Here is a 25,770-nt window from a genome sequence, read left to right on the forward strand (position 1 = left end):
AGGCTGCAACTTTCAGCACAAGTAACAAAGGAGAAAAATCCTGCTTCGTATACTACTGACCCACAAGTTGTGGAACTGAAATAAGTAGAATAATGTGTGCAGTGGGAAGTATGTGAAAGTTGCTTCAGTGTGATTCAAATAGCCTACCTCTTCAGCTCTCCCTTCACTTTAAAAGCCCATTGTACTCCCAGGAAGTCTGAGAATACTAAGAGTGGGTGTTTAAAGATATTTTATGTCTAATCTCATTCTACAGCTGAAACTGTCTTTGAGAAATTCCTACCCTGTATTTATTGCATTCCACTCCCTTTCAGTTTGAGAGAAAAAATGCTGAGGTGTAATGGGTATTTTTTATTCATTCTCTTTTAAGTACATTAGGATAAATAAAATCTAGGTCAGAATGATTCAATACTATAGTAAGAATTTTAGAGAAACAGACATACAAAGGAAAAAAATCTCCAAGGTACCAGTAATGACTGCCTTTTATTTTGTCACCTTATTATATAGGTTATTCATAGGTTATATAATGATAAATGTAAAATGAAGATCACCCTAATACCATTCATATAACTTGCAACTAATCCATTTTTTTAAAGTTTTCCCTGTTTTTCAGGGGAAAAAAAAGAACCATCAGATGACATCTGAAATACATGTTTTCCTTCCAAATATCCTGCCTGCTGCATAAAGATTCATGATGCTTATTTATACATTTGCCAATTAACATCTTAATCACAGTCTTTATATCACACGATCCCACACTGCTCCTCCCTATGACAATATCACAAGTCAAGGAGATGGTAACTCCTAGTGGCTCTGTAACTCCTGCTCTGCAGACAGAAAATCTGGCAAATAGTCTGCATCAGGAAAACTTAAATAAGTTTTAAGAGGACCCACCAAAAAAGAAAATCTAAGTAAACAGGCAGCACCAGAAAGTAAAGGCAGCTTTTTGAAAATAATTCTTAAACTACTAGATTATGGGGCTACTAAAATTATATCCAGACATCATACATGTTAATATGAAACAGGAATTTCTGCTCAAAGTTAAACTTCAAACATACTCTTGAAAACTTAGAACAGCTGTAGAACCCATAATTAAATGTGTACTTCCAAATTTGTCCCAAAGAAATTCTTCTAACTCAATCAGTAATTATGCTTTCATTTATCTTTTACAATTTTATTTACACAGGTTTTCATCCTGATGGTTGCATTGATGTCTAAGATGATGTCTTATCCTTTCACTTGTGGGAATTTAAGCATGAACATTGGCAGACATGAATTTGAGGTGATATTTATTATTCCCTTGCATTTTACCTCCTCCAACTTTTGTAATTCCTTGATACCTACATTAAATATTTTGGAAGCAAGAAAAATACACAAATAGCCAAAGATATGGATGATTAGAGATGCAGTAACCATAATCAATGCAAAACTAAATAGGGTTAATCATAGTTGATTCAAATAAGGTTACAATTTCCAAGAAATTAAATTATGAATTAAATGGGTCATGTCACTGCTAGATCTGGATAAATTAATTTTAACATAAATTATTCCATGATCCTAATCATTCTCTCTGTTTGTTTGGGATTCTTTATCAATTAATTATTCCATCAATGTTAAGTATTCCATCAATATTCTCTTCGAGCAGAATTTTATATAAAACTACTTGTTATATATATATATATATATTTAAAATTTTATATAAAACTACTACTTGTACTGTCATTTCTGATTCAATTTTTGTGTTAAATTTCATACATTTCTGATGCTCTGGTCTTAACCTTGAACTGATGAAAACTCCTAGAATGTACCTTCACATTTATAAATGTAGGAAGATTTCTTTTGGATCAAATTAATTTACCCCTTAAGAAGAACAGAGTTATCAGTGTTCAGTAGATTTCTTGGGAAAGAGACTTGAATATTTGCTAACTTATCATTAAACTTATTTCAAAATTTTAAAACCAGAAGGGATTAAGACAATCCAACAACCTCATTTTCATAATAAAGACCATAAAAATATCATCCTGTGATTTCTGCACTGAGATGATTGGTGTGGTAATTCCTCACTATTAGCAGCAAGTTCTCCCCACAGCTGTTTTTACACCCTCTTGATTTATTATTTTAATAGAATAGTGGTTAAGAAATGAAAAGTCACGTTTGCACGTCTGTGGGAAAAATTACTCCATTGGTAGTGCATGCATAGTCCTTTTACTTCTGTTTTCTTGCTTCATTCTAGCTCCAAAATGAAACGTGCACATCGTACGAAGAAGTAGTAGAGATTAATGACACTTTGCAAAAACAGATTACACGATGAGTCATCTAATTTCTTCAGGCATTTGAATTTGTCGAGTACAGAACACGAAGGCATTGATCCAGCTAAGCAATTTACTCTGGGTTCATCTACCTCTTGCACTGGACCTCGATGCAGAGATCTTTAAAGAAGCTCTAAGGGAGCTGGTGCCAAGACTGTGGGAAGGATAACAGGCACTGACACTGCTGTCAGGAGCTGGCTGTTACACTTAGCCCGAAGACAATACCGTATTTCAGATGGCTAGATTGCCTGGGACCCTCAAGTCAGTCCTTTTGCCGTATTTTCCTGCGTTCTGTAGGACTACCAGGTCTAGTAGTGGGATTTCTAGTTCAGTTCCCTTATCCTAGGGTCATTGGCTTAAAATGGAGACTAAATCAAGAGTGCTGCCATGAAGCTAACGAATAGCAGTTGTCAGTTAACTAGAGATCTTTTCAAAGGAAAAAAGATGCCCTCAAACCATATGACTGCAGATAGACTAAGGGGATTTTAAACCAGATGGCTGCATATAAGGTGAGTAATCAAAGACATCAGCCTTAGAAAAACTGATGTATTTTAAAAAACTTTATTTTTATTTTATTTGTTTTCATCCATCACTGCTTTTCTTTTTCCTGCAGGATGAATCCATTTTAAATTTAGTCTGTTTCTGCAGTGCAGAGGAAAGTGTTCCTGTAGAAAGCACAAACAGTGCTTATCACTAACTTCCATTAAAGTACATGGTTACTTGAGGAAGAAGTTTTCAGTTGACCTGCAACACTACTAGACTGGAGTAGTAGATTGGTGAAGCACTAAAACTGGAAAGAAAGTCATTACAACTGCCTTTTATTCAACACAAACTATACAACAGTGGTAGAGGCTCACTGACAGCTAACCAGCAATAGGCCTAATGCCCTCAACAAACTGGGAGTCAAATGTGCCTTAGTAGAGAAGAGATTTTTAAGTGATTCCTACCCTATCCAAGAAAAATAATTACTGTAGACTAAAAATCACTTCTACTGGGATTTTTTTCCTCAGTTTGTAACAAAATATTAGCTTAAAACTGTGGATGTTGTTAACAAGTCTCTACCCAATTTCCATATATTTTCCCATTTCAAGAGCAAGAAATGGCATTTCGTATTCTAACTCCCCCTTTTTTACAGAAAATTTTCAAATTCTCCCAGAAAACAGCAGGGAGAATTTGATGCAAGGTTCTGCCTTTGCCTTGTTTGTGGTTTTGCCAAGGTATTTGCATTACAAATAATGTTTTTGGACCACCATCATCCTTTCTAAGTCCTTGAAATGCAGTCTGAGCATGCCTCCTCCTGGAAACTACTCAGCCCCACACTACAGGCCAAAACTGAAAGAAGGTGGATGTAAACATTCAAAACACAGTATGTGGTAGGAATTCCAGTGGCAAAATTATTAAGTTTAAAAATCAATAGTGTGTCAAGTTGAACTATGCTGGTCACTTCAATCTAGAGGTCCTGTCTCTGCCTTACAAAGTCCCCCTGTTAAAATGTATTTTAAATGAAAGTAGATATTACATTGAAAGTACATGAACAGTGAACATCCATAGGAAAATGCAGAAATCCCTCAAGTAAAACTTTTAAGGTGTGCTTCCCCTGTGGCCTGCCTCATAAGAAAAGGAATGCCAGTCTAATGAAACCTTCCCTTACCTAAGAGGTAAGAAAATTGCTAACATCCAAGTCAGCAAGAATGAATATAATGCCTTAAGCCCTGAAATCCTATCAACTGTGACGTTTCAGCTAATTAATAAAGTAAATGAGTTGTATTTGGTTTGTTTTCTAAGGACAGTCCCAATCAGTAAGAGCATTTCAGACGACTAAGGATGCATTAATAAGAGGCATTACTAGCGTGCAAAGTGCTCTCAGTTTTAAAAAACCTCCAGATGCTTTCTCAGCCAGCAAGTCACAGTGTCCTACTCCCTGTCCTTAATATACATTTTAGCAGTATAATTATTTATTCATTCAAGCTTCAGAGATCATAGCTACTGCTTCAGAGTTTTTCACATTGCAAAGAGATTTCAGATCTGTTACAGAGATGCCACTCAGAGGCAACGAGCCGTAGCTGAGAAAAGAGAAGAAAAATAAAAAGCTAAGTGCTGCTTAACCACAAAGGTATGAAATCAGTATTTTAGAGCTCTACTTTCAAAAATACCTTGTCTTTAGCTCCCTACCTTTACCCCCAGGACAATGCTATGCTTTTGCAAGCTTTCTTGCAACAACAGTTTGAGATTTCCTTCATTAGTGTTTGCAAAATACTTCGAGACTTTCAGAAGGGAGACGCTACTGAATTCTAAATCTGTTTAATTAGCTGTGATCAGAAGTTATTTTACCTAGTCAAGCTGAAAGATCAAAAATATAATTGAAAAATAAACTGCAGAACAAAGCAAAACAAAAATCAATTTGGAGATGGTTTAATGCCTTCCTATTTCTCTGTGGAGAAGGCTTAGTATATCTCTTCTGAAGTGCATGACTGCCAGGGCCCTATGGACACCCCCTTCCAGGGCTGGAGTGTGTATGAGGGGGACCTGCTGCAGGCAATGGTGACCTAGGACAAGGTCCGGGAGCTGCCTCTTCAAGGCTTTTTCTTTATGAGCTCTGTTAATTCACCACAGATTTCCTTCATAATTGTTTGCCATATTCATGTCATTAGATGCTTTTTTTTTTCACAGCACTAACAACACTGGCACTTCACTGGCCATTATTTATTCAACTATGTTTTAAAGGATGTGTAATTCCAGGTGCCCAACCTCCCTGCATCTTCACTCTGCTTCTTTCCTGAGAATTAAACCTTTCATTATTCAGCCCAGTTATTTATTATCCTCTTTATAAATTCAGTACAGTCTTCTAACTGACATTTTCAACAAAAGGTCATCTGAAATACACACAGTGTTCCTTGTATTGCCTGCCTTCCCCTCTAAAGGTCCACCAGAGCTAATGTTGAATTTGTCATCTATTTACTCATTACATTTTGCAACAGGCCTTTGATCCCCCGCTTGTCTGTATGCCAGGGCTGTCTCCCATGAGGTAGCTCTAGGGTGGCTTTCCTCTTTTCCATTCCCTCCTAATTAAGCTGGACATATTTTCAATATCCCCCACTCGAAATAAGAGTCCAGTCTATTGCTTAAAATGCCACAGCTAGGTTCGTTTATTAATCACACATGGCTGAAGCACCAGGCATGTGGCCAACAAAACAAAGTAGCTGCATGAGGAGCTGGGAGCCCAAATTCACCTATCCCTTGTCATACCCAAAGTCCTTGCACCTTCCAGTTTTCTGGAAGCTGAGAACCTCTGCTTTGGGCAACAGAGACACTGAGGGCCAGAGACTTAAACATTATAGTTCAGTCAAAATTAGCCAAAAAGATCCTTCTCCATTTGTTTCAACAAAGGAAATTTTAGACTTTCTAGAGTGAACTAACCCAGCACGCTACATACCAAATACCAGTGGATTTTTATTTCACAAAGTTTTCCTCCAGATTCAGAGTTGTCTGTGCCAATGTCCCCTTTCATAGTGAAAACCTGAATATTTAGAGTTTCAATCTGAGATGAAAAACCTGGATTTCATTCAAGGACTTACCTCCTACCTCTTCATTTTTTATGCACTTTATGCAGGGACATGAACTGTCATTGGAACTGCATTGGAAATTCAAGTGATTCACCTCTTTGCCATTTGAAAGGAGGGCTTTTTAAGCACCTGCTTTTCAAACTGTGAGCACCAAGCATGACAGTTAAGCTCAGGAAAAGTCAAAGGTTTAACCTACCTTTTCCAAGTGAGTTAAGCAGGTTCTATATGACCTGATCTTGCAGAGCCCCTCAGTCAGAACACTGGATCCAGAAGGCCCACCAAAAAAAGCCTGGTGGGTTCTTGGTCTAAGGAACATAAGAAACAAATGTATTTCTTGACACTCTGATTTAAACTAATGATTAAAAGATTATTATTTACCTTTCTGAAAAGGAAGGAGCTTGAGAGGTACCACACCCTGAATTCCTACTATATGTCTTTGTGGGGAGAAGACGTTTGACGAAAGACTCCAGTGGAATGGGATTCAGTCATTCCTGGAGAGGGTCTTGCACACAGACTTTGACCCAAGTATCCTGCTCTCACTGACCCTGTTCCTCTGAAACTGAATTTGGCACAAGTGTGTCTACCAGGACATTTTTTAATGCAGCCTAGTGCTCACAGTAGGAAAAGGCAATTAATTTTCATCCTCTGCAACAGTCAGGTGTGCATTCAGCAAATATTTAAATGCTTGTTTGCCAAAGCTCGACCACTTATCTACCACTCAGTGAGCAGAGAGCAGGAATCTCCTCTCCTTATTACAGTCAGATCTCTTCGTGTTCTCTGGGAAAAAACATTTGAGAAAGAGATGCTTTTGGTTTCAGTGAAGTATCTTTGAGCTGAGGACAATGTTGGCACTACTAATAATGATATTGCCATAGATTTAAAAATTAAAAATTAAAGTATAGGAATAATTCCTACTATTCTTTGAATGGATGAATACCCTGGACGGATTGTCCTGCCTTAAAAACCACAAGAAAAATGTGAAGCATAAATAACAGTAAGGTCTGTGTAAGGCTCTCCCAGCACTAGGAAATACAGAAGTTCAGGGACTTATGTCCAGACTCAAAACCCATGCAAAACTTTCCAGAAAGCAGTTCAGAGCAAAGATATGACAAAGAAAAGGCATAATACAAAGATAACAGGCATTCCTAAGGTCATATTTTCAGGAAGCGGGCACAAAGTTTTTGTGAAAAATGCAAAAACCAGTGAAAAAGCTAATTCACAGGCAACTCTGTTTATTGCCTGCCAAAACTATGTCCTGTTAAAAACCGGCAAACTAAGGAGGAAAATAAATGTCATTTTCTTTGTGGATTTATGTTTTGGTTTGTTGCTGTTAATTAAGGCATTAATGCAATGGGGCATTAAAAAAGTTCCTTTTGATGCCTTTGAAAATCATCTGGACCGAGCATACACAGCCCATCATTTCATTTCTCATCTTGCTTTAATCAAGTGTAAAACCAGCCTAATTGAAAGGATAGGAGTGATGAATCACCATCTGGAAGCAGCTGCACAAATGGTATTCTCAAAGAAATTATGAGCTTCCAGGAGAGGTTTGTATCTGAACTTGGGGTCCCTGATCCTCAGCCACCCAAGAGTGTGGCCGGGACACACTACAAGGCCCTTCTAGCCTCATTGGCCAGGCTTTCATCTCATCAGAGGTAGGGAAATGAAAGCTGTGTCCACCAGATGAGTTCTGCTAGGGAGCTGGGGCACAGCCAAGGCGTGTAATTGCATCTGGAAACACAGAAGCGCTCCTAAGCAATGGTTTTTTTTTTTTTTTTTTTGCATATGTTTTATGTGCCCTTACCATTGAAAATTAAAGCCTATTTAGAGAACAGGGAGTATTTGTTCCCATGAGCATTTTAGAGATTTTGAAATTTTCCGCATTATGGAGCATGTTGCATAAATGAAAGTATACTGTTTCATACTGCCTCAAGAACAATAAGGCAGCATAATCTGGCACTGTGGAAATGTAGTTTTCATCTAGATCTCCATTATTGTTTGCGTCTCTGTCCCATCCCCCCCCACACACACACACCCACCCGCCCTCCCCCAACCAAAAAGAATATGGTGGATCTAGGAAAACAATGGAACAACAACAAGGTGTGAGGATACCTGCAGAAATTAAATCAGCTAGGATACTTCCATAGAAAAAAGAAAACTTTGTAGAGGAATATAAGCGAGTAGGATAATGAATAGAACAGGGAAAGTGAATCGGGACTAATTATTTCTTTTCATTATGACATAAGGACTATAGGACACTGAAGAAAACTTCCAGGCAGGTATTTTATAAGGAAAAAAAATAATTTTTCCACTCAACCTATCTAACCTTAGAAACAAGATGTTGTAGATTAAAAGAAAGAGATTTAAAAGTGATTAGATAAAATCATATAAAACACATTAAATGAGAGCTCAGTTACAAAGCCGTAAATATAACCTCCTGCCCAAGTCCCTAAACCATAGTTTCTGGAAGCTCTACTAGCATTCCAGAGGATTACCGGACCCATGTCCAGACTTTGCATTATGTCCCTAAAGAGCTGTTCTTTATTTTGATGAAAACTCTCCATTCTCAGTATTCAGCACAGCTAGTCATGCACTTTTAGGGCTTTTTAGGCAAGCAGCTCAAAAAAAACCAACACTGTAGGAATAATGCTAAAGGACCACAAGAATTTAACTAATTTACTAGATCTTTGGTGTGATAGGTGCTAAGGGAACTTTTTGTTCTATCACACTGATTTGCTATAATTTTCAAAAGCTCGAGATGTAAAAATTACTTGAGGTTTTTCCTTTCTAATTCAGATTTAGACTGTTGCTAGTTTGTTCACAGGTAGAGGAAATATGTGAGAAACACACTACAGACCAGAAAGTAGTATAACAAATAGCTGACTGACAAGGAGGAAGAGGGTTAGAGAAAAAGAAACTGTACATTCTCACATTTCATTTCTCATTTCATCTGTTGGTGTCATCTGTAATTGTACCTTACATTTGCGAGTAAGAGCTCAGTTAGGCTTGTATATAAGTATAAACACACACACCTCAGATTCTCCTTTTCTGTCCTGTATGAAGAACAAGTGGAATACAAGATGCACACAGCTTAGGTTGTAACACATGATACGATTAGAAAAGGAGGGAGAACACCTCACCTGGAGATAGCCTAGCACAGAGACTTATGCAGGCAGCTCCACCACAGCCTGTGTGACTTTCTGTCCCTCATGTGGGGATCCTCATTTCCCATGTTCCCATATCTTCTTTACCCACTCTGTCTAACCAGAAGGGCACCGTGCTTGCACTCCAACACAGCTGAAGGCTGGGATCATCTATTGCAATTCCTGAGCACAGCAGTGAGCACCACAAGTTGGTCTTCTGTGCAAGAAGCTGATGAACAAGAGAATAAAGATTTCCTGCAAGATAGGCAGGAGAATCCCCAGCAAGGCTTTGCGGTAAAACTGAGTCCTTGGAGATTTCAGAGAGCAGACTGTGTAGGGGAGTTTTTTCCCAAAGATTGCAAATCTTTTCTGCCTTCTTAAAGTTTGTGTGTGCAGGAAATTCCAGGGGTTACTTGCTAGGGACTCACAGAAACCACAACTCAAGTCTCCAGACAGACACTCAGAGAAGGTTTTCTAAAAGGGGAAGCCTAAGTGGTGGGAATGAAAGTACAACCCACTCTCAAAAGGGTTCCACGCTGTATTAGTCTGTACCATTGAACACTGGTTGCACACTGGGTGCAGACCTGTAGGCTGTAGAGCTGAAAGCAATCATCCCTCCAGTCCAGACTCAGAGACAGTGGGACTCAGCAATTAGAGCCCTTTATGACAGATTTGTACCCATTTGGGAAGCAGGATCCTAAAGTCCAGGATCATAAACAATTTCTTTGCTCCATTCAGTTATGACTCTGTTTTAAAGGAGATGTAAGGCTCTTGGAAAACTAGTATTTCCAGGTACCTTATTGAGGCCTTGGTCCAGAGAAAAGATTCAGATTTTTTTTTTTTTTTAATGTTCCCACTGATAATAACCTGCTGAAAATACAGGTGACTTTGTAGAAGTCCCATCTGCAACAGAAGTGAGATCCAAGTAATTGCTTCCCAAAAACTTTTAAATACAGAAGTTAAAAACAGTGAAATTTTCTGTTATCAAATAACACTGGGCAATGCAAATTAGTTTTGGAGCTCTGGGAGAGATATACTGTGATTTGATGGTTTTTTTCTATTACTAAAGCTAAATCATAAATGACTGGCTATATAAGCAAGAGTAGTGTTGTTAACTGGACATGGTGCCATGATAGCCTAACAGCTAATTTTTTCATGACTGTCCTTTGGCAGCAAATTTCCTACTTACCTAACACTTGCTTGTCCCAGGCTACTGGAATACTTAGAGTTTTCTAGGGCAAGCTAAATGTTCCTTTTATTCTGTAGCTAAACAGGAGAAAGAAACATGTTAAAGCATGTCATGGTCTTCCGGAGATATATATTTTATATGCATTCCTATAGTTGAAATAACCTTTTTTGCAGGAACTGCTCTAGCCTGTTCCTGCAAATACTTTCCTTTCACCCTTAGAAGCTGTTTCAGCACCCCACCCCGAATGAAGATGTGATGCTGACACACAGAGGAACATAGGTATGAATGTAAATACATTGTATTAGCCTGTAACTTGTCAGGGGTGGACCAGAAGAGACCTACAGAGAGTGGAGAGAGATGCAAAAGAGCTGCAAGGAAGACTCAGAAGAAAAGGTCTATCTAGAAGTCTTCTAGCAACTGCAGCTGCGCAGAACTGCTTGGGACCCAGCTACAAGGCCGCAGCCTTGCAGCCTCAGCAGATTCCCCTGTCTGTGCACTCCTTCCATTCTTCCCTAGCTCTCCCTTCCCCCTGAGTGACCAGACATATTCCCTGCAGCCTATCTCCCCCAGTCCCTTTATCACTGAACCTCAGGATTTGATGTTTCCTAGCAGAAACCCTCCTCTATTCCCGAAACTTCTGTATTCCCCTGTATATAAGCTGTCTTCTTGTTTTAATAAATGCCATTTTGTGGGTCACATCTCGTGTGTCCTATTTCCCATACAAAATGTGCCGCTGGGTCTGCCGCGGGACAAACCCCCACCTGCAATAGTAACTCTCACTCAGAATGTGTTTCTTAGTAAGGCATCTGTTTAAACTGAGCCATGAAAGTCTGTAATGCAATATTCCCCCTGTGAATAATCTGTAAGGTAGCAGACACACTACAATGAATAACCAGTAACAGTGGGTTTTCCAGCAATCCAGTTTAATCTTCATATGTCTGTGTTTATACATCAAACAAACTCCAAACAAGCAAAACAAAAAAATTATTATACAATTCAAGAAAACACCCAAAGCTATTATAGTTTTGGCTTCCCCTTTGTTGTTTTACAATTCTGTACAAAACTGTCTTATTTGCAATACCTGGTGAAGATTTAATGATTTACTTACATCAGCTGGTGCCTTTCACTATGCAATGGAACTGTCTCCTTTTCCCATTTACATTCCTAGTTGCAAGAGCCCACATTTAGGTGCTATTTATGGAGAAGGTTAAGAGATGGACTTAAACAAGGCAAAATTCTCACCACTGACCACAAACATATCTCTGAAATCCCATTTTCTTATATAGCTGAAGGAAGATTCCAGAACCTAGTGCACTGATATAACCATTATATCAGTCAGCATAATGAGATATCTCCACTGAGAATAACACTCCCACTCATGTTAGACTGAGAAAAGTGTGAGTTGAAGGAATAATATCTTTTAAGGTGCAGCAGACAAAATGTACAACTACAGTGCTAAAGGTACACCTTACTTCTCCTGTCAGAGACCTCCAAAGCAAATGAAAACACAAGTATTCTATCTTTTTAAATGTTTGAAGGAGAAAATATTACATTTTTTCTTACATAAGAGATAAAATTAGGAGGGAAAAATTATCACTTTATCATAATATGCAAACTGTTTCATAGAAACACCAAATAACTTGGGTTGGAAGGGACCTACGGAGGCGGTCTATTTCTAACCATTCAAAGCAGGGCAAACTTCAAAGTCAGTCTCCTATCAATTCAGACCAGATTGCTCAGGGCTGTGTTCAGTCAAGTTTTGAATATCTCTAAGGATGGAGTTTGCAGTGCAACTGGGTACCCGTTCCTATGTTTGACCACCCTTGTGGTAAAAAAATTTCCTAAAACCAGATCAGGACTTTCACCTTGAAGGTATAACCTAACACCCATGGAATAAATCATATTCCTTCCACTGAGAATGAGAGTTTTACTGTATCAGTAAACCAAGTATAACAAGCATTATTCTTTCAGATTTCAGAAGGAATAGCTCATTTTTCCAAGGTATTTTCTGATATCTAGTCAATAAGTTGTCACCACTTGAAATATTTTCATAGCTTAAATCATAGTGCAAGATATGCACCATCCATGGTCATCCAGAAATCAATGCCATACTTCCTTCATCTGTGACAAATCCAATATTTTGTACATTACACAGCTGTTGCAGAACAGCATGTTTATGAGAGTATGACTAGATTCAAATTACACAAAAGGCATGAGAGTTTCAGCCTAGAATCCTCTCAATAAAGACAAAATCTGTTTGTTTAGGGAGCAAAAGTCAGGACTCTTTGTCATGGCTACATGTGCCTGAGGTTTTGAAATCCCTGTTTTGCCATTGCCTGCTATGGCTTTTGATTATCAAACTTGTTTTTTCTCTCTCAATTTGAAAAACACAATCTACAGAACAACTTTCTCCAGTAACAGAGGCTCCTCACAGCCAAAAGTTTTCCTAATATATGTTCAAAGGCAGGCACTCACCCAGTCTTTCCATCTTCACGAAATATTACATGACTATCTAGAGGCAATGTACCCTTTACTTCCCTAGCCCTGGTGAACAAAAGAAAACAGACAAACTAGAATCAGCTCAGTCTTCAGATTCAGCCTTAAAATCCACCTATGGTGCCTCACACATCAGTGTGATTAAAACACAGATCGTCATATATGACAAATTATTGTACCCAGCCTGGAAAATCTCATGGTAACACAGGCCTCTTACTAAATACACATTTTATGACAGTAACAGTCATGTCCGCAATACGAGACTGCTGATATGTGCATGTATATTGACCATAACTGTTAACAAAGGTATGTGAAGCTTGATAATTGGAGATACTTCTCTGATTTTATGTCTTCAGGAAGGAAATAGCAAAAAAACAAAACAAAACAAAACAAAACAAAACAAAAAAACCTGGTAATTCTGGGCATCAAAATAAGCCATGCTTATTTTTACATAGCGACACAAGTTTTATTTATCTTTTTTTTAATCTAGAGAGACAAATGATATCGAAAGATGCATGAGTTGAGCAGACGATGGATTCATTCACGTGGCAGGTCTCACTCATTGCATTTAGCAGAAAGAGAAGTGTGGCTTTCCTTGTAGAATCGCCTAATAAAATCAAGCCTTCGGTAGGGTAAATGAGATTCTGAATATTCTTCTCCCCATTATACAGATGCACTGAGTAGCTCCTGCCATCAGCATGAGAGAGGTGTGTGGAGGGAAAGAAATGTAAAATCACATGTTAAAAAATAGGTTCTGATTGCTGCAGAAATCATGAGAGCTGAATGGAGAAAGTGTTCCATAGGCATTTCAGCAGAGTTACAAGATGCGGCAGGTTGTCACATTTCTATTCTCTTCCTTGGTTTGGTTTTGTTTTCTCAGTATTTGTCTGATAAACCACAGACCATTCTCAGGCTATAGCAACAAATTATCTCTTTGAAGGTCTTCCTCATTTCCTGGCTACGAAAGGCATAGATCAAGGGATCGATCACCGAATTGCACATAATGAGAATGAGGTACATGTTGAAGTGAGACATGAAGCAAACACAGTAGAGGTTTTGAGGGCAGGAGATCATCAGGATGAGATGAAGGAAGAATGGAGCCCAGCAAACAATGAAGATGCCAAGAAGCATAGTCAGAGTGATGGCTCCTTTCATGCTGGTTCTTTGACGGACAGAGTTGTACCCAGGCAAAGCAGCAATTTTCTTCACATGAGTACGAGCCAGGAGGAACATATGGATGTACAGCGAGACCATGAGGAACAACATGGTAAAAAACATAGTGATGAGACAAATGACCACGTAAGTTGATTCATAATAAAGAATAAAGATAATGCCACAACCCGTGCAAAAGGTCCAGATGCACGCAATAATAAGCCCTGATCTTTTCACTGTCATGATATTGTGGTAACGCAGGGCATAGAAGATAGTGATGTATCTGTCTACTGCTATAGCCAGCAAACTGCACATGGAAGCCACCACAGATATGCAAATCATTGAATCAAAGACATTGTCTATGTGACGGACAAAGGCATCTTCCATAATGACGTGTCTGTTGTTTATTAAATATATTGTTATGGTCTCCCAAGCATTGGACACACTAACCAGCATGTCAGCCACTGCTAAACTGCAAACAAAAAAGTACATTGGTGAATGCAAGTTCTTGTTCTTAACTATTGCACATATAACTAAGATGTTTTCAAGCAGGCTTACAATGCCCAGAGTTAGGAACACCTCAGCTGCAATGACCACTTGCTCACATGATGACGACTTGCTCTTGGCAGTAGGCACAGTAAAGTTGTCACCAAAGGCACTCAGGTTTAGTTCAGAAACATACAATTGAGAGGATGTGTTCATGTCTGGAAACTAACACATTCTGTTCCTTCTGAGGGGCTTGCCAAGGAGTGTGATAAATGCATTTTCCAAAAGACAAAAGATCCTGACAAAAAAAAAAAAAAATATCATGATGAGTACAGGCAGAAGTTGACAAAATAAATATCACCCATTTCTATTTAATTTGGCTCATACATGTCCTGCCACTTCCACATCATATTTCTCTACTGATTCTAAATTAACTTTTGGTCAGCTCAGAGATTTTATACCCATCCTTACTGGGAAAATAAAATGACAAACTAGTGAAGAGATTCACCCACCCTTCATTCATTCTTTTGTTTATTCTGTTTAATGCCCTGGAATAATTCCCCAGATTTTCCTGGAAATTCTGCTGAAAAACAAACAAACAGTTTTCACAGTCCCGACTCTCAGATCCCAGAAATGCAGGACAATGTAGTATTAGGTCCAACAGAAACCACTCACTTGAATACAATATATAGAAGTTTTGATTATTGTCACAATTAAGAATTGAATATTTTCAGTAATATAATTAAATGCTTTCCTGAACTTTGTACCTTACAGTTTTCATGAACTGTGCTATGTATGAACAGTTGATCTGTGCAATACTAACATGTTCATTGAAAAGCATTAATGGTATTAAACATCTAACCAAGGCAAATCCATACATTTCAGGATACACTAAGGTTACAGAATTAGTGTGGGAGGAATTCATTGTAACATAAGTTTTCTATTCCAGATCATTAATATTTTATTCACTTTCTTTTTTTTTTTTTTTTTGGTGATAACAATATTCAGGACAAGTTGTAAGCCATTCGATTCTTAATAAGGGGAACACTTAAGAGCTGTTTGTCAGTGACTTGTTGCAAATAAAATTCAAGGCATATAATGCTAAACAATTTTCAGTTTTTAAAGTAGCTTTTTATTTGCAATGAAGAATTAACTGTACCTATTTATCAGAGCTGCTCCTTCAGCTGCTCTTCCTCTTCACCGCCTGCAACCTTTCCTCCAGAGAGCTGAAGTTTCAGCCCCCCTCGTCTCCCAACATCTGGGGCTGGGGATTCCTTGGTGGGAATAGACGAAAAAAATAGAGGGAAAGAAATGAACAAATCCATAGAGTCAAAGCTGACGTCGTATAAATGACTTACTGTGCAACTGCCTTTTTATAGACTCCAAGCAATAATGACTTCAGTACTCAAACTGTGACTCCTCCTCCCCTTCTTTGCCCCTCTGGACTTCTCTTTCCATAATGCTCATAGCAAAGGCTTGGTTTTTTACCACCATCTAGTGGTTTTCTACTGTCTTTCTAACTGAACGGTGATTCTGATCTGAAATTCGTGATGATCTTTCTATAATATTAAAAGAGGAAATGTACAAGGCATACTCCTTTCCAAGGCCATTGAGTCATTTCTTTTTTTATTTTTTTGTTTTCTTTGCTGTTGCTAGTACATAACCCATAAGTTCATGCTGCAATAGTGTTCCTAAAGGAGTGAGAACAGAAGACTCTTAATAAAGTGGGAGGTGTATTACTGTTGTAAGCATTTGTATTATATTGAGTTTTGGGTTTTTTGAGAAATAAGAACCAACCGTTACAAATCTCAGGAAACATGCAGTCAAACCCATCATGGCGCTAATAGATATATTTAAATAATTAGTATTAAAAAAAAATAGAACAAATAAATGGTTGTGTTCTGTCCCCCTTGCTAGAACCAAGGTTTCAATGTAGAAATGGAACGAACACACAGTGTATCATGCCAGGAGGCAGGGGTTCCCAAGACGGATGTGAATTCCCCCGGGTTTCATGGGGCCTAAGAGCTGTTAAACTCAGCACTCAGTATTCTGATGGATAAAGTTCCTCTGTGGGCCTAGCAGTCAGGCAGCTGATGTTTCTTCTGGGCCTTAACCAGCGCAAGTCTTTAACAAATCGTCCCTGCTTCTGTGTGTAGACTGGTGAATGCAAAGCACACAGTTTCCTGACACTGCCAAATGCCCTCCATGTTATCTACTAACCAGCCAGTCAAATATTATTCAGTATGCAAAGTCTCTGCATCTCCAAATCCCCACTTTTCCACAAATTAGTGGGTTGAGGTTTTCTTGTGGTGTATAACAGTTTCAAATTATCATTTTTAACCTACAATTTTTTTAAAAGAGTCACCATCAACAAACACTAATTATATTGCTATATCCTGTGCCATTTTTGTGTTTTCAGTGTTCAGCTAAAGTTTATGCATTGAAACCATTGTATGAAATATTCTTATGCATAAATAGTCCCTGCACCAAAGGTGATATTGAAAAGTATCTTTATTATTTTGAGTAAAATGCTTCCTCTAGCATTATGCAGTTATAGTCAGGAGATAAAATTTGTCTATTCCTTCTCCCGAGTACTGGAAACAGAATTTAGATTATCACAAATTAGAGGTAGCAAGCTACGCTGAAGTGCAGCTGTTAAATCTGAGTGGATGCCACTAGCCAACACACACACTCCCTGCTGTATCTCACCTGTGTGCCAATTCTGAGCTCATAGTTCTTTGCTATGCCCAAAAGAAAAGTATGGAGAAGGGTCATCTGCAGTTCTTCTTGTTCTTTAATGGAAAGCATTTTTTTAGTTATCTTGGTTACCTTTTGCATAGCTTTTGATTTTCCCATTGCAGACATTGGAAGTTAGATATGGAAGGGTAAAATTTTACTTCTTTCAGTGTTCTTATATCTAGAAAGAACTGTGTAGACATTGTGCTCTTTCCACTTCCAATTACCCCTGCTTTGTTATTGATGTTGTTTATTTTTCTCTTTATTCTAGTCTTTCCATTTACAAATTTCTCTGTATGTTCAGTTTAACAGAGCTCTTTGCTACCAGCTTAGCTGCCTTTACAAAAGTTCTCAATGTACCTTGTAGGACTTGGTAGACCAGCCAATTACAAGAAATAAATCACACATCAGACTGGATGGTTTGGCTGTTATTCCTTAGAGCAATGCCAAGTTTCTCGCATATAAATTATGAATCAGCCTTTGGATTCTTGTTCCACAAGCCAGACACTGCAGGCATAAACCTTGGTACAAGGGTCTATGCTATGCAAAGAAAATCCCTTATTTTCAAAGCTTGCAGAAAAATTGCCTGCCTGCAGACTGGGTAGTGGCATAGACGCATTTTTTTGTGTGTGTTAGATGATAAAATGCAAAAATACTTCCCTCCCCCACCCACCCCCAAAAAAAGAGTTTTATCATTATATTGCTGCAGTAAACAACTATAAATGTTATAGTTTGACAAGCAAGTAACAGAAGGGACATTGAATTAGCAGTGGGTTGAGGCATGCAGGTGAGTTATGAGGATTTTAAGTAAAGGGGTACAGGAGCAGATCTTTCGATTCCCTTGGGAAGAATCCAAGAACGCCTTCACCTTCAAGCTGGAGGACTCCTGAATGAATAGGCTCGCCTTTCAGATGTTCATGCCTTTAGTGTTCAGCTCCCTTGACTGTTCAGTTAAACAAACTCTCTAACTCTACAAACAGGTTGGCACTCAGTGTTTTCCAAGGTCACAAAGATCATCTGGACTGCCAGTGGGAGCAAACAGTAATTTATGCATCACAAAGCCTGAATTGGTATTTAGCTATTATGCTGTACCAACATAGTACAGGACCTGACCTGGGCACCCTGAGGAATACTCTGAAGGCCCTGTTCTGTTCCCAGTCCACCATTTTCTTTTCACAGATGCAAAGAGGAAGAGAGGTTGAACGGGGGGCTTGGGGTGCAGGCTCACAGGTCTCCCTGGCAGCATAGAAATAAGGGCAGCTGGGCATACATCAAGAAGCCTGGATCTGGAGCCACTGGCAGTGCTACTGAGGTCCATGATGATTCCAAAAGGGACACTAAAATGCATCCTTAGGAACATGTCTTTTTTCAATACTTCATGTAGCATCTTACATAGTGTAAGCAAAATGTTAAATGCTAAAAGCCTCTGTTTCACTAAACTCAACAAGAAATGTCTTTGGGTTCCAGGAGAAAGAGAGAAAATGCTACAGAAGGACATCAGTGAACAGAAGAAAGGAATGAAATAGGATTTCAGCAAAGAAAGAGATGCCAGGGCCTGTTTCTGTCCGATGCCATTTTTTTTCAATTGTGAAGTGGTGAGAGAGAGTAGAAGCCATTCCAGACACATATCTACCTCTTAGGCTTCAAGAGCAACCAGAGTGGGAGCCATAACAATGCCCTTGGCAGAAACAGCCACCCCCTGCCTGCCATCAGCACCACCAGCGATCATACCAGAGCTCCCCTTCATCCAGCACATCCACTGGAACTACCCTGACATGTAGGTCAAGTTACATCATGTCAAAACCCTCAGGGAATTGCATGCCACTTTCATGACAGTAATATACTGATTTTATCAATAAATAGATAAATGAGGTCAGCAGCAGAACATGCTCCCAAAGACGTTTCTGTAAAAAGAGTTAGTTACTCTCAGATGCATTCTGGTATTAATCTGTTCTAATCTTAACAGGTTCAGAGAAGAGTGTCAGTGATGTTAATACAAATCTACCAAACTTGTTCAGTGCTACTACACTCAAGCAATTCAATTCCAGTGTTCTTCTGAAGCTGCTTTTATCTATTCGATGAAAATACATTTGTTCTTCATAACAATGCTTTGGATTGATGCTCTTGGCCTATTTATGAAATCCTTCTTCTGTCCACTTCTTGCCTATGCTGTCATTAGCATATTTCACAGCCACAGAGGATCCTCTCAGACTGTTGTAAGAGATAAGCTATGGATCACCATAAGGGAAGTTCATGGCCTTTTGAGCCACATAGCAAATGTTCTCTAATTTCTCAGACAGAGAAAACTATTTCTCTTGACCTCTGTGCTGAGTAGCCTTGTCTGAGCCTCATCAAGGTCCCCACTGTTACCTCCCCAGCATTACCAGCCAGTTAGCCTTTAATAAAGACAGGCAATAAATTGAGACTTTTTTTAGAAAAAAAGACATCATTCCTTCTTGTCCTTAAATAAAAAAACCTGGATGAAGTGGTGGTTAACTGTATTTCAGCTCCCTTGCTTTCCCAGGGAACAGTTGAAAACCTAAATGTTAGGCTGTGGCATAGTGAATACTTTCTTTTACATCATGGCTCGAACCTTCAAATCAACATTTGAATTTTTTTTTTTTTTAAAGAAAAACAAGACTGCAAAAAGAAATCAAAGCATCACACAAACTGCGCCATGTTAAAGGGTAGTATCAGCCATACTTAGTATAACTGTACTACACAAGCACTTTTGTCCATCAACTCCTTCATCTGAGCCTTCAAAATGGTTTAAGATAATCTCTGGTCACTCTCAGTGGTGCTTCTTACACTAGAGTAGAAAGCTGAGAAAGAGTTAAGAAAGACATATCTGAATAACCTTAACCAGATGATGCCATAAATAGCCTCCTAAACTGCAAAAGAGTAATAAGAGGTTTAGTAACCATCATTTTTATGTGCCTCTAATTAGAGCCAAATTCAGTAATGAATCATTCCCTAGAATTCTGTTAGAAGGTGGATCAGAAGTACAGACCTGGTGAGTCATACAGAATTGCCAGCTGCATCCTACACAAAGCAGAGATGACCAGCAGAAGACTGTGAAAACTTTCTGACAGAAAAGAGGAGTAATTCAATAATCTACAAACAGACTGGGGTAAACAAAAAGAGGAAACAAACCACTTAGCAGGTTCTTACTAGATACTTCTTTCTGGGAAGACTGGCTGATACCCTAGAGTGCTGCAGAAGCCTTTAGAAGGACCTCAGTAGTTTGGAGAGATGGGCAGAGAAGAACTGTCCCAAATTCATTGAAAGTAGATGCAGGATCCTTCATGTAAGGAAGAATAACCCCATGAACCAGGAGAGGTTGGGGGCTAACTTGCTGGGAATCAGCTCTGCAGAGAAGGACCTGAAAGTCCTGGTAAAGAGCAAGCTGTTCATGAGCCAGCAGTGTGCCCTTGTGGCCAAGAAGGCCCAGTGGGATTTTGGGGTTCATTAGGAGGAGCATTGGCAGCAGATCGAGGGAGCTGATCCCACCATTCTAGTCAGCCCTAGTGAGGTCACATCTGGAGTGCTGGGTCCACTTCTGGGCTCCTCAGTACAAGACAGATGTGGAGTTCCTGGAGCAGGTCCAGCAGAGGGCTACACAGATGTTTAAGGGACTGAAGAATCTCTCTTATGAGGAAAGGCTGAGGGAGCTGGGCCTTTTCAGCCTCAAGAAGTGACAAAGGGACCTCATCAATGTGTGTAAGTATCTGAAGGGAGGGTGTCAATAAGATGGAGCCAGGCTCTTTTCTGTGGTTGCAAGCAATGGGACAAGAGGCAACAGACAGAAACGGATGTACAGGAAGTTCTACCTGAATATGAGGAAGAATTTCTTTCCTGTGCAGGTGACAGAATGCTGGAACAGAGGCCAGAGAGACTGTGGGTTCTTCCTCACTGGAGATATTCTAGAACTGTCTGGAAGCAATCCTTTGTAATGAGCTCTAGGATGGTACTGCTTGAGCAGGGAGATTCAACTGTACAACCAACTGTGGTCCCTTCCAATCTGACTCATTCTGTGATTCTGTGCAAGTATTTCTTGCTAGACCACAGAGAATACTTAATACTTCATTCATTAGCATAATTATCAAAAATAAGTGATTAAAAATGTTACTTCAATTACATGTTTTCAGATGTTTCATGTCTTATTTCTGCAAGATTATCTGTCAGTATAGCAAAGGTAAACATTAAGAGCACATTGTTTGTTTATTTCATAAAATACTTTTGCATAAGAATCTCCTTTTTTTTGCATATAAAATGTTGTTAATTTGCTACATAAATCAGCTCCTTGGTCTTCAGTTCAGTAGTCTTCTGTGTCTGAACATTTTAACTTTGTTAATGATCACAGGCAATTCAGTGAAAGCTGATTTAATATACCAAATCTCCAGTAAATCATATTTTAATATTGAGCAGAGAAGCCCTAGATATTACTTTAGAATAGCATAAAATGGCATAACATGGTTTGGTTGGAAGCGACCTGCAATAATCATCTAATCCAACTGCCTCTTTACGTTGACAATTCCCCATTTTTCCAGTCCAGTTGTAACACCAGTGTTAGGCACACATTTGCTGCCAGGTGGATCTTCCAACCACCCATTTACCAATATATACATATACAAGCAGATCTTTCTACTGCAGGTATCCTCCAACATCATTTCCCAAGAAGAAGCACCTGACTTTATTTGCAATTTTCTTGATGGGATCTAAGAAGCAGTACAACCTAAGACACATTTTCTGTTGGGACTGGCATGAGGTTCTCTCTTTATAATCCTGCCCTGTGATGGCAACTTACCAGCTATTTCCTTTGGGTCAAGAAACAAACTATGCTTTCGATGGCAAAGACCTTTTAAAGGACCGTAGAAACCAGCTATGATCCACTATTCTTCTCCTCTGTATCACTAGCACAACCTACACACTGAATCTTGAACTTCCTCAGGCTGATGAGAAACCAGGCACCCTAGTGTAGTTTCAGACATCCCCAGGATACCTACCAGTTCTAAACTTCAGGTTTTGCTTTTCTTCTGTGTTTTCTCATGGTCCAGTTCCAGTTTCTCTTGCAGTTTAACTCCACCTTTCCTTAACTTTCATTAAAGTTGTGAACTCCCTGGTTTAGAGTTTGCAACTTTGTCATGAAACAAATGTGACCAAATACATATACAAACAGGCATTGCACAGTGTCTGAGCACATTTTTATACTTGCATTAATAGATAAAAGCCAAGAGAATAGAAATCGCTAGCAAAGAGCAAACCTTCCGAACACAGTGCACTGTGCTTAGATCATCCTTCCCTACTTTATTTTAGTATAAAATTTATACTCAAATACACTTTATTTCAGCATAAAGAGGCATGCATTCTTCAAAATGAGTGACAAAATTCTGATTTCTGGGTGGTTTTTATTAACTTCTGATCTAAAGAGACCCCCTGAAAAGCTGCTCACTTCCCTCTTCCCAGCACAGAAGCATAGCATGAACCCTCCCCTAGTAGCACTGAGTTTCCCATCCTGGGCTGGTTGCTTGGTTTGAGAAGAGAGCCCTGACCACTCAATGCCTTTTTGTCCTGTGCTGTCTCTCTTGTCAGGTCTTGGCATTTTAGCACAGCATGACTACAGAAAGATAAGAAAGAAGCTGAAGGAAAACCTCAAGAAGATACACAGTGAAAATAATTATTAATTCACTATACCCACAAAGAGACATTGCTACACAAAGAAGACTGCAGATGTAGTAATGTGTGCATGCATATCCTATCATAGCAAGTGCAAGTGTCTCTTATTCAATGCACATAATAACTAAACATAGATACATGTGCTACCCAGGCAATTTTCAAGAACACTGTGGCAGCAATATCAACAATTGCCTCCTTAGAAGTAGTATTCAGTGCTAACCTAAGGTTTCTGTACAGGTTCTTTGCCCACTCTCTGTTCAGGTTGATAAAAAAATGCAGCTATTTTCTATTTAATGAGGTGTCTAAATGCACCAAAAATGAAAATTAAACAATAGCCATTTAGCTCAGAAGTCAATTTTTCCTGGCAGGACCTTGCTGCACTACTTTTTCTGATCTTTCCTACAATAAAGGCTTGCAATAAACAGTATCTTTTTTTTTTTAATATCAAGATTTTTTTTTTCAATCACTGTATCCTAAATGGAAAAAAAACCTTGACATTACTTCAGAAGTTGGAATTATTTTTCTTCTAGCATTCACCTGCTAAGAAGTGAAAGTGTGGAGTATTGTTATGGCTGAAATGAAAAGATGTCAGAATTAAAGAGGCAATTTCTGTCAGTCGGAAGTGAACAGATCTGCAGAAGGGAGAGTAGTTCAGTATTGTGTCTGAACCCATAAATCATCTTCTACACTGCAGTACCCAGTGCATTCACTTGTACCATTGAGAATGTAAATCAGTTTACACTAAAGAATTCTCCTCAATGGCAAGCTGTTTGCTGACATACAGAAATCAAGTGATTCTCATGAGCCCCCAAGATCCCTGGCATTTAAAATTTCAAGCATCATTAATCCCTCACAACAGCAGGAACCATGTGCCCTGATCTCTAATCCAGCATTAAAAGTGAAGCAGAACCTGAGTAAATACTTGTCATACTGATTTGGTAAGGCTGCTGAGATGATCCACGTTTCTGATTTTCCTGGGCTTACAAAGTGCTTAGTTACAAAAGAAGACCAGAAGATATTTTCTTTTTGGTACATTGTGAAATATGACCAAAAAACCCTTTCCTTTCTCTCCTCCCTCCCACACTCCCTTCATCATCACCACCCCCACCCCCCCCGCCCCCAAACAAACAAACCAACCACAAGACAAGAAACACAATATGACTTTAGAGAGAGGACAGTCTCTAGAATAAGTTCTGGTTCTGATGAAAATTAACCCAGAAAGCCCAGTGCATGAGTTAATCATTCAGACTAAGAGGAATTGCAGATTCGTGTCTCCAAGAAATCACTTACTATTGGATCAACCGGGAAATCAATTTCTGCAAGAGCTAATATGGACCATGCAATGGTTTCTCAACTAGATTACATTTTTATATCTCTAATGGCTGACAAATAAAACAAAAAAAATTGCTCAGCATCTACAATTTTTCTTACTTTCTTTTGTTGAGTTTCTCATTAATTGCAGTGTGGAAGTCAATGCTGGCTAAACATCATAGACTTCAAAGTGGTGGAAACCTGCATCTTTGAAAAAGTGATCTTCATGCTTATTCAAGTCTATGAATGTCTGACATGCACATCAAATTCTATAGCTAATTCAACGCAGGGATTGAAATATTGTCATTTGGGGGATAGACACTTCAAACTTCTGGGGAAAAAATTAGGCTTTAATCTTCAGGAAAAGTCAAACTAAATTTTTTCTGTGAATCTGTATTTGAGTCACCAGCCCTCATGGTCTGCAGGGCTGACAGAGACTTGTGAGAAAGATCAGAGCAGAAAGCTCAAGCACTCTTCACAAAAATCCCTAGGAAGCTGAGAGGGAAGATGCAGTTGTGTAGACCTTACAGCAGAACACCACCATGACAGGATCTCCTGTCCTGTCATGTGGGATCAAACCAGCAGTTTGATACCACAAAAGCAGCATGACCCTCTAGTTCTTAAGACTATGCCTGTACTGCTGTATACTCTCCTGTGTACTGTCCTATGGATATATAAAGCCACCACCAACATTGTAATAAAAGTTTAAACAGCAAGGACTACACTTGTTAATTTGACTCCATTAATGTCACTAATGTCATACAGCTACAGAACATGGCTCTGATTCACAAAACCAAGTATATTTTTGCAGATGCATACTGGTCTGCCAATGACTAGCTTATGTGAAAAATCCCCTGAAAGGCAGCAGGGAACACCTAAAGTCTGAACATGTACAGATGCACAAATTTGTAGCAAAGAACTTACTTCTTCAGGAGAAAAAAAAAAAAAAAAAAAAAAAAGAAGATAATGCAGGGAAAGTAGTAGCTGAGTAGTCAATTTTTATATATATGCAAATATTTTTTATTTAAGGGAAGAGGACAAGTCAATCTAAAGATTTAGATCAGTAAGAACAATCAGGACAAAGAGAACTTGCAAGTCTCCTGAGTTTTCTCCAGAGAATAAATTTGCAGGCAGAGCAAGTTCACAGGCTCTTATTCAAATGATGAAACAAAAAGAGTCTCATTTCCAGCAATGAGAAAGAAATGCACTTGCTTAGTATATGTCTCAGTTTTAGGAACAGAATTAGTATTGACCTGCAGGATCAGCATTATCAAGTTCAGTGATGCCGTCACTTCTACAAAAGCAGGCAACACAAAATATACTTACCAATACAACCTGAATTCAGGCTTAGCAGTAGGACAGTTGGATTTTTGTCTTAATATACAGTGAGAAATAAACTAGAGAAAATCAATTATGTCATGGAGCACGTTTAGTTAATTTGAGGTTTGCAACCTCTTGGTGCTGAGTTAAAATTAACTACTACTAATGAACTGACAATAGCAATGAAAAAACAAAACAGTAGTGCATGGTCTTTTTTTCAGATTTATAGAAGTTTATTCTTAGCAGACAAAGCAAGACTAGGAAAAAATTGTAGTGTTTCTCAGTATAAATAATACAATTAATTAAAATACAAAGGCAATTTAAAGTTTAATATTTCAGAATTTGTAAGAGAGACACTTTAATCAAGTAATGAAATTTCCATCTCTTCATCT

The 25,770-nt window shown here is 38.7% G+C and overlaps 1 protein-coding gene across 3 annotated transcripts; it reads right to left on the minus strand.

The window, feature by feature from the left end:
• Positions 1-13,183: 13,183 nt before the first annotated feature.
• Positions 13,184-25,539, minus strand: MC5R (melanocortin 5 receptor). 3 transcript variants are annotated; one of them, XM_027885362.1, is made up of 3 exons: positions 25,385-25,539; positions 15,495-15,609; positions 13,184-14,633 (listed from the first exon to the last, which is right to left on the minus strand). In XM_027885362.1, the coding sequence occupies exon 3, from the start codon at positions 14,549-14,551 to the stop codon at positions 13,574-13,576; it is 978 nt and encodes a 325-aa protein (XP_027741163.1). In that variant the 5' UTR covers positions 14,552-14,633; positions 15,495-15,609; positions 25,385-25,539; the 3' UTR covers positions 13,184-13,573. The 3 variants fall into 3 exon arrangements, with proteins under 3 accessions (XP_027741163.1, XP_027741162.1, XP_027741161.1); XM_027885361.1 differs by lacking the exon at positions 25,385-25,539 and adding an exon at positions 15,694-17,271; XM_027885360.1 differs by lacking the exon at positions 25,385-25,539 and having other exon boundaries at positions 15,495-15,687.
• Positions 25,540-25,770: the final 231 nt, after the last annotated feature.

This window comes from Empidonax traillii, unplaced genomic scaffold, assembly GCF_003031625.1.
Source record: "Empidonax traillii isolate 1590-97213 ecotype Southwest subspecies unplaced genomic scaffold, ASM303162v1 scaffold165:size1224784, whole genome shotgun sequence".
Classification (NCBI taxonomy): Eukaryota; Metazoa; Chordata; class Aves; order Passeriformes; family Tyrannidae; genus Empidonax; species Empidonax traillii.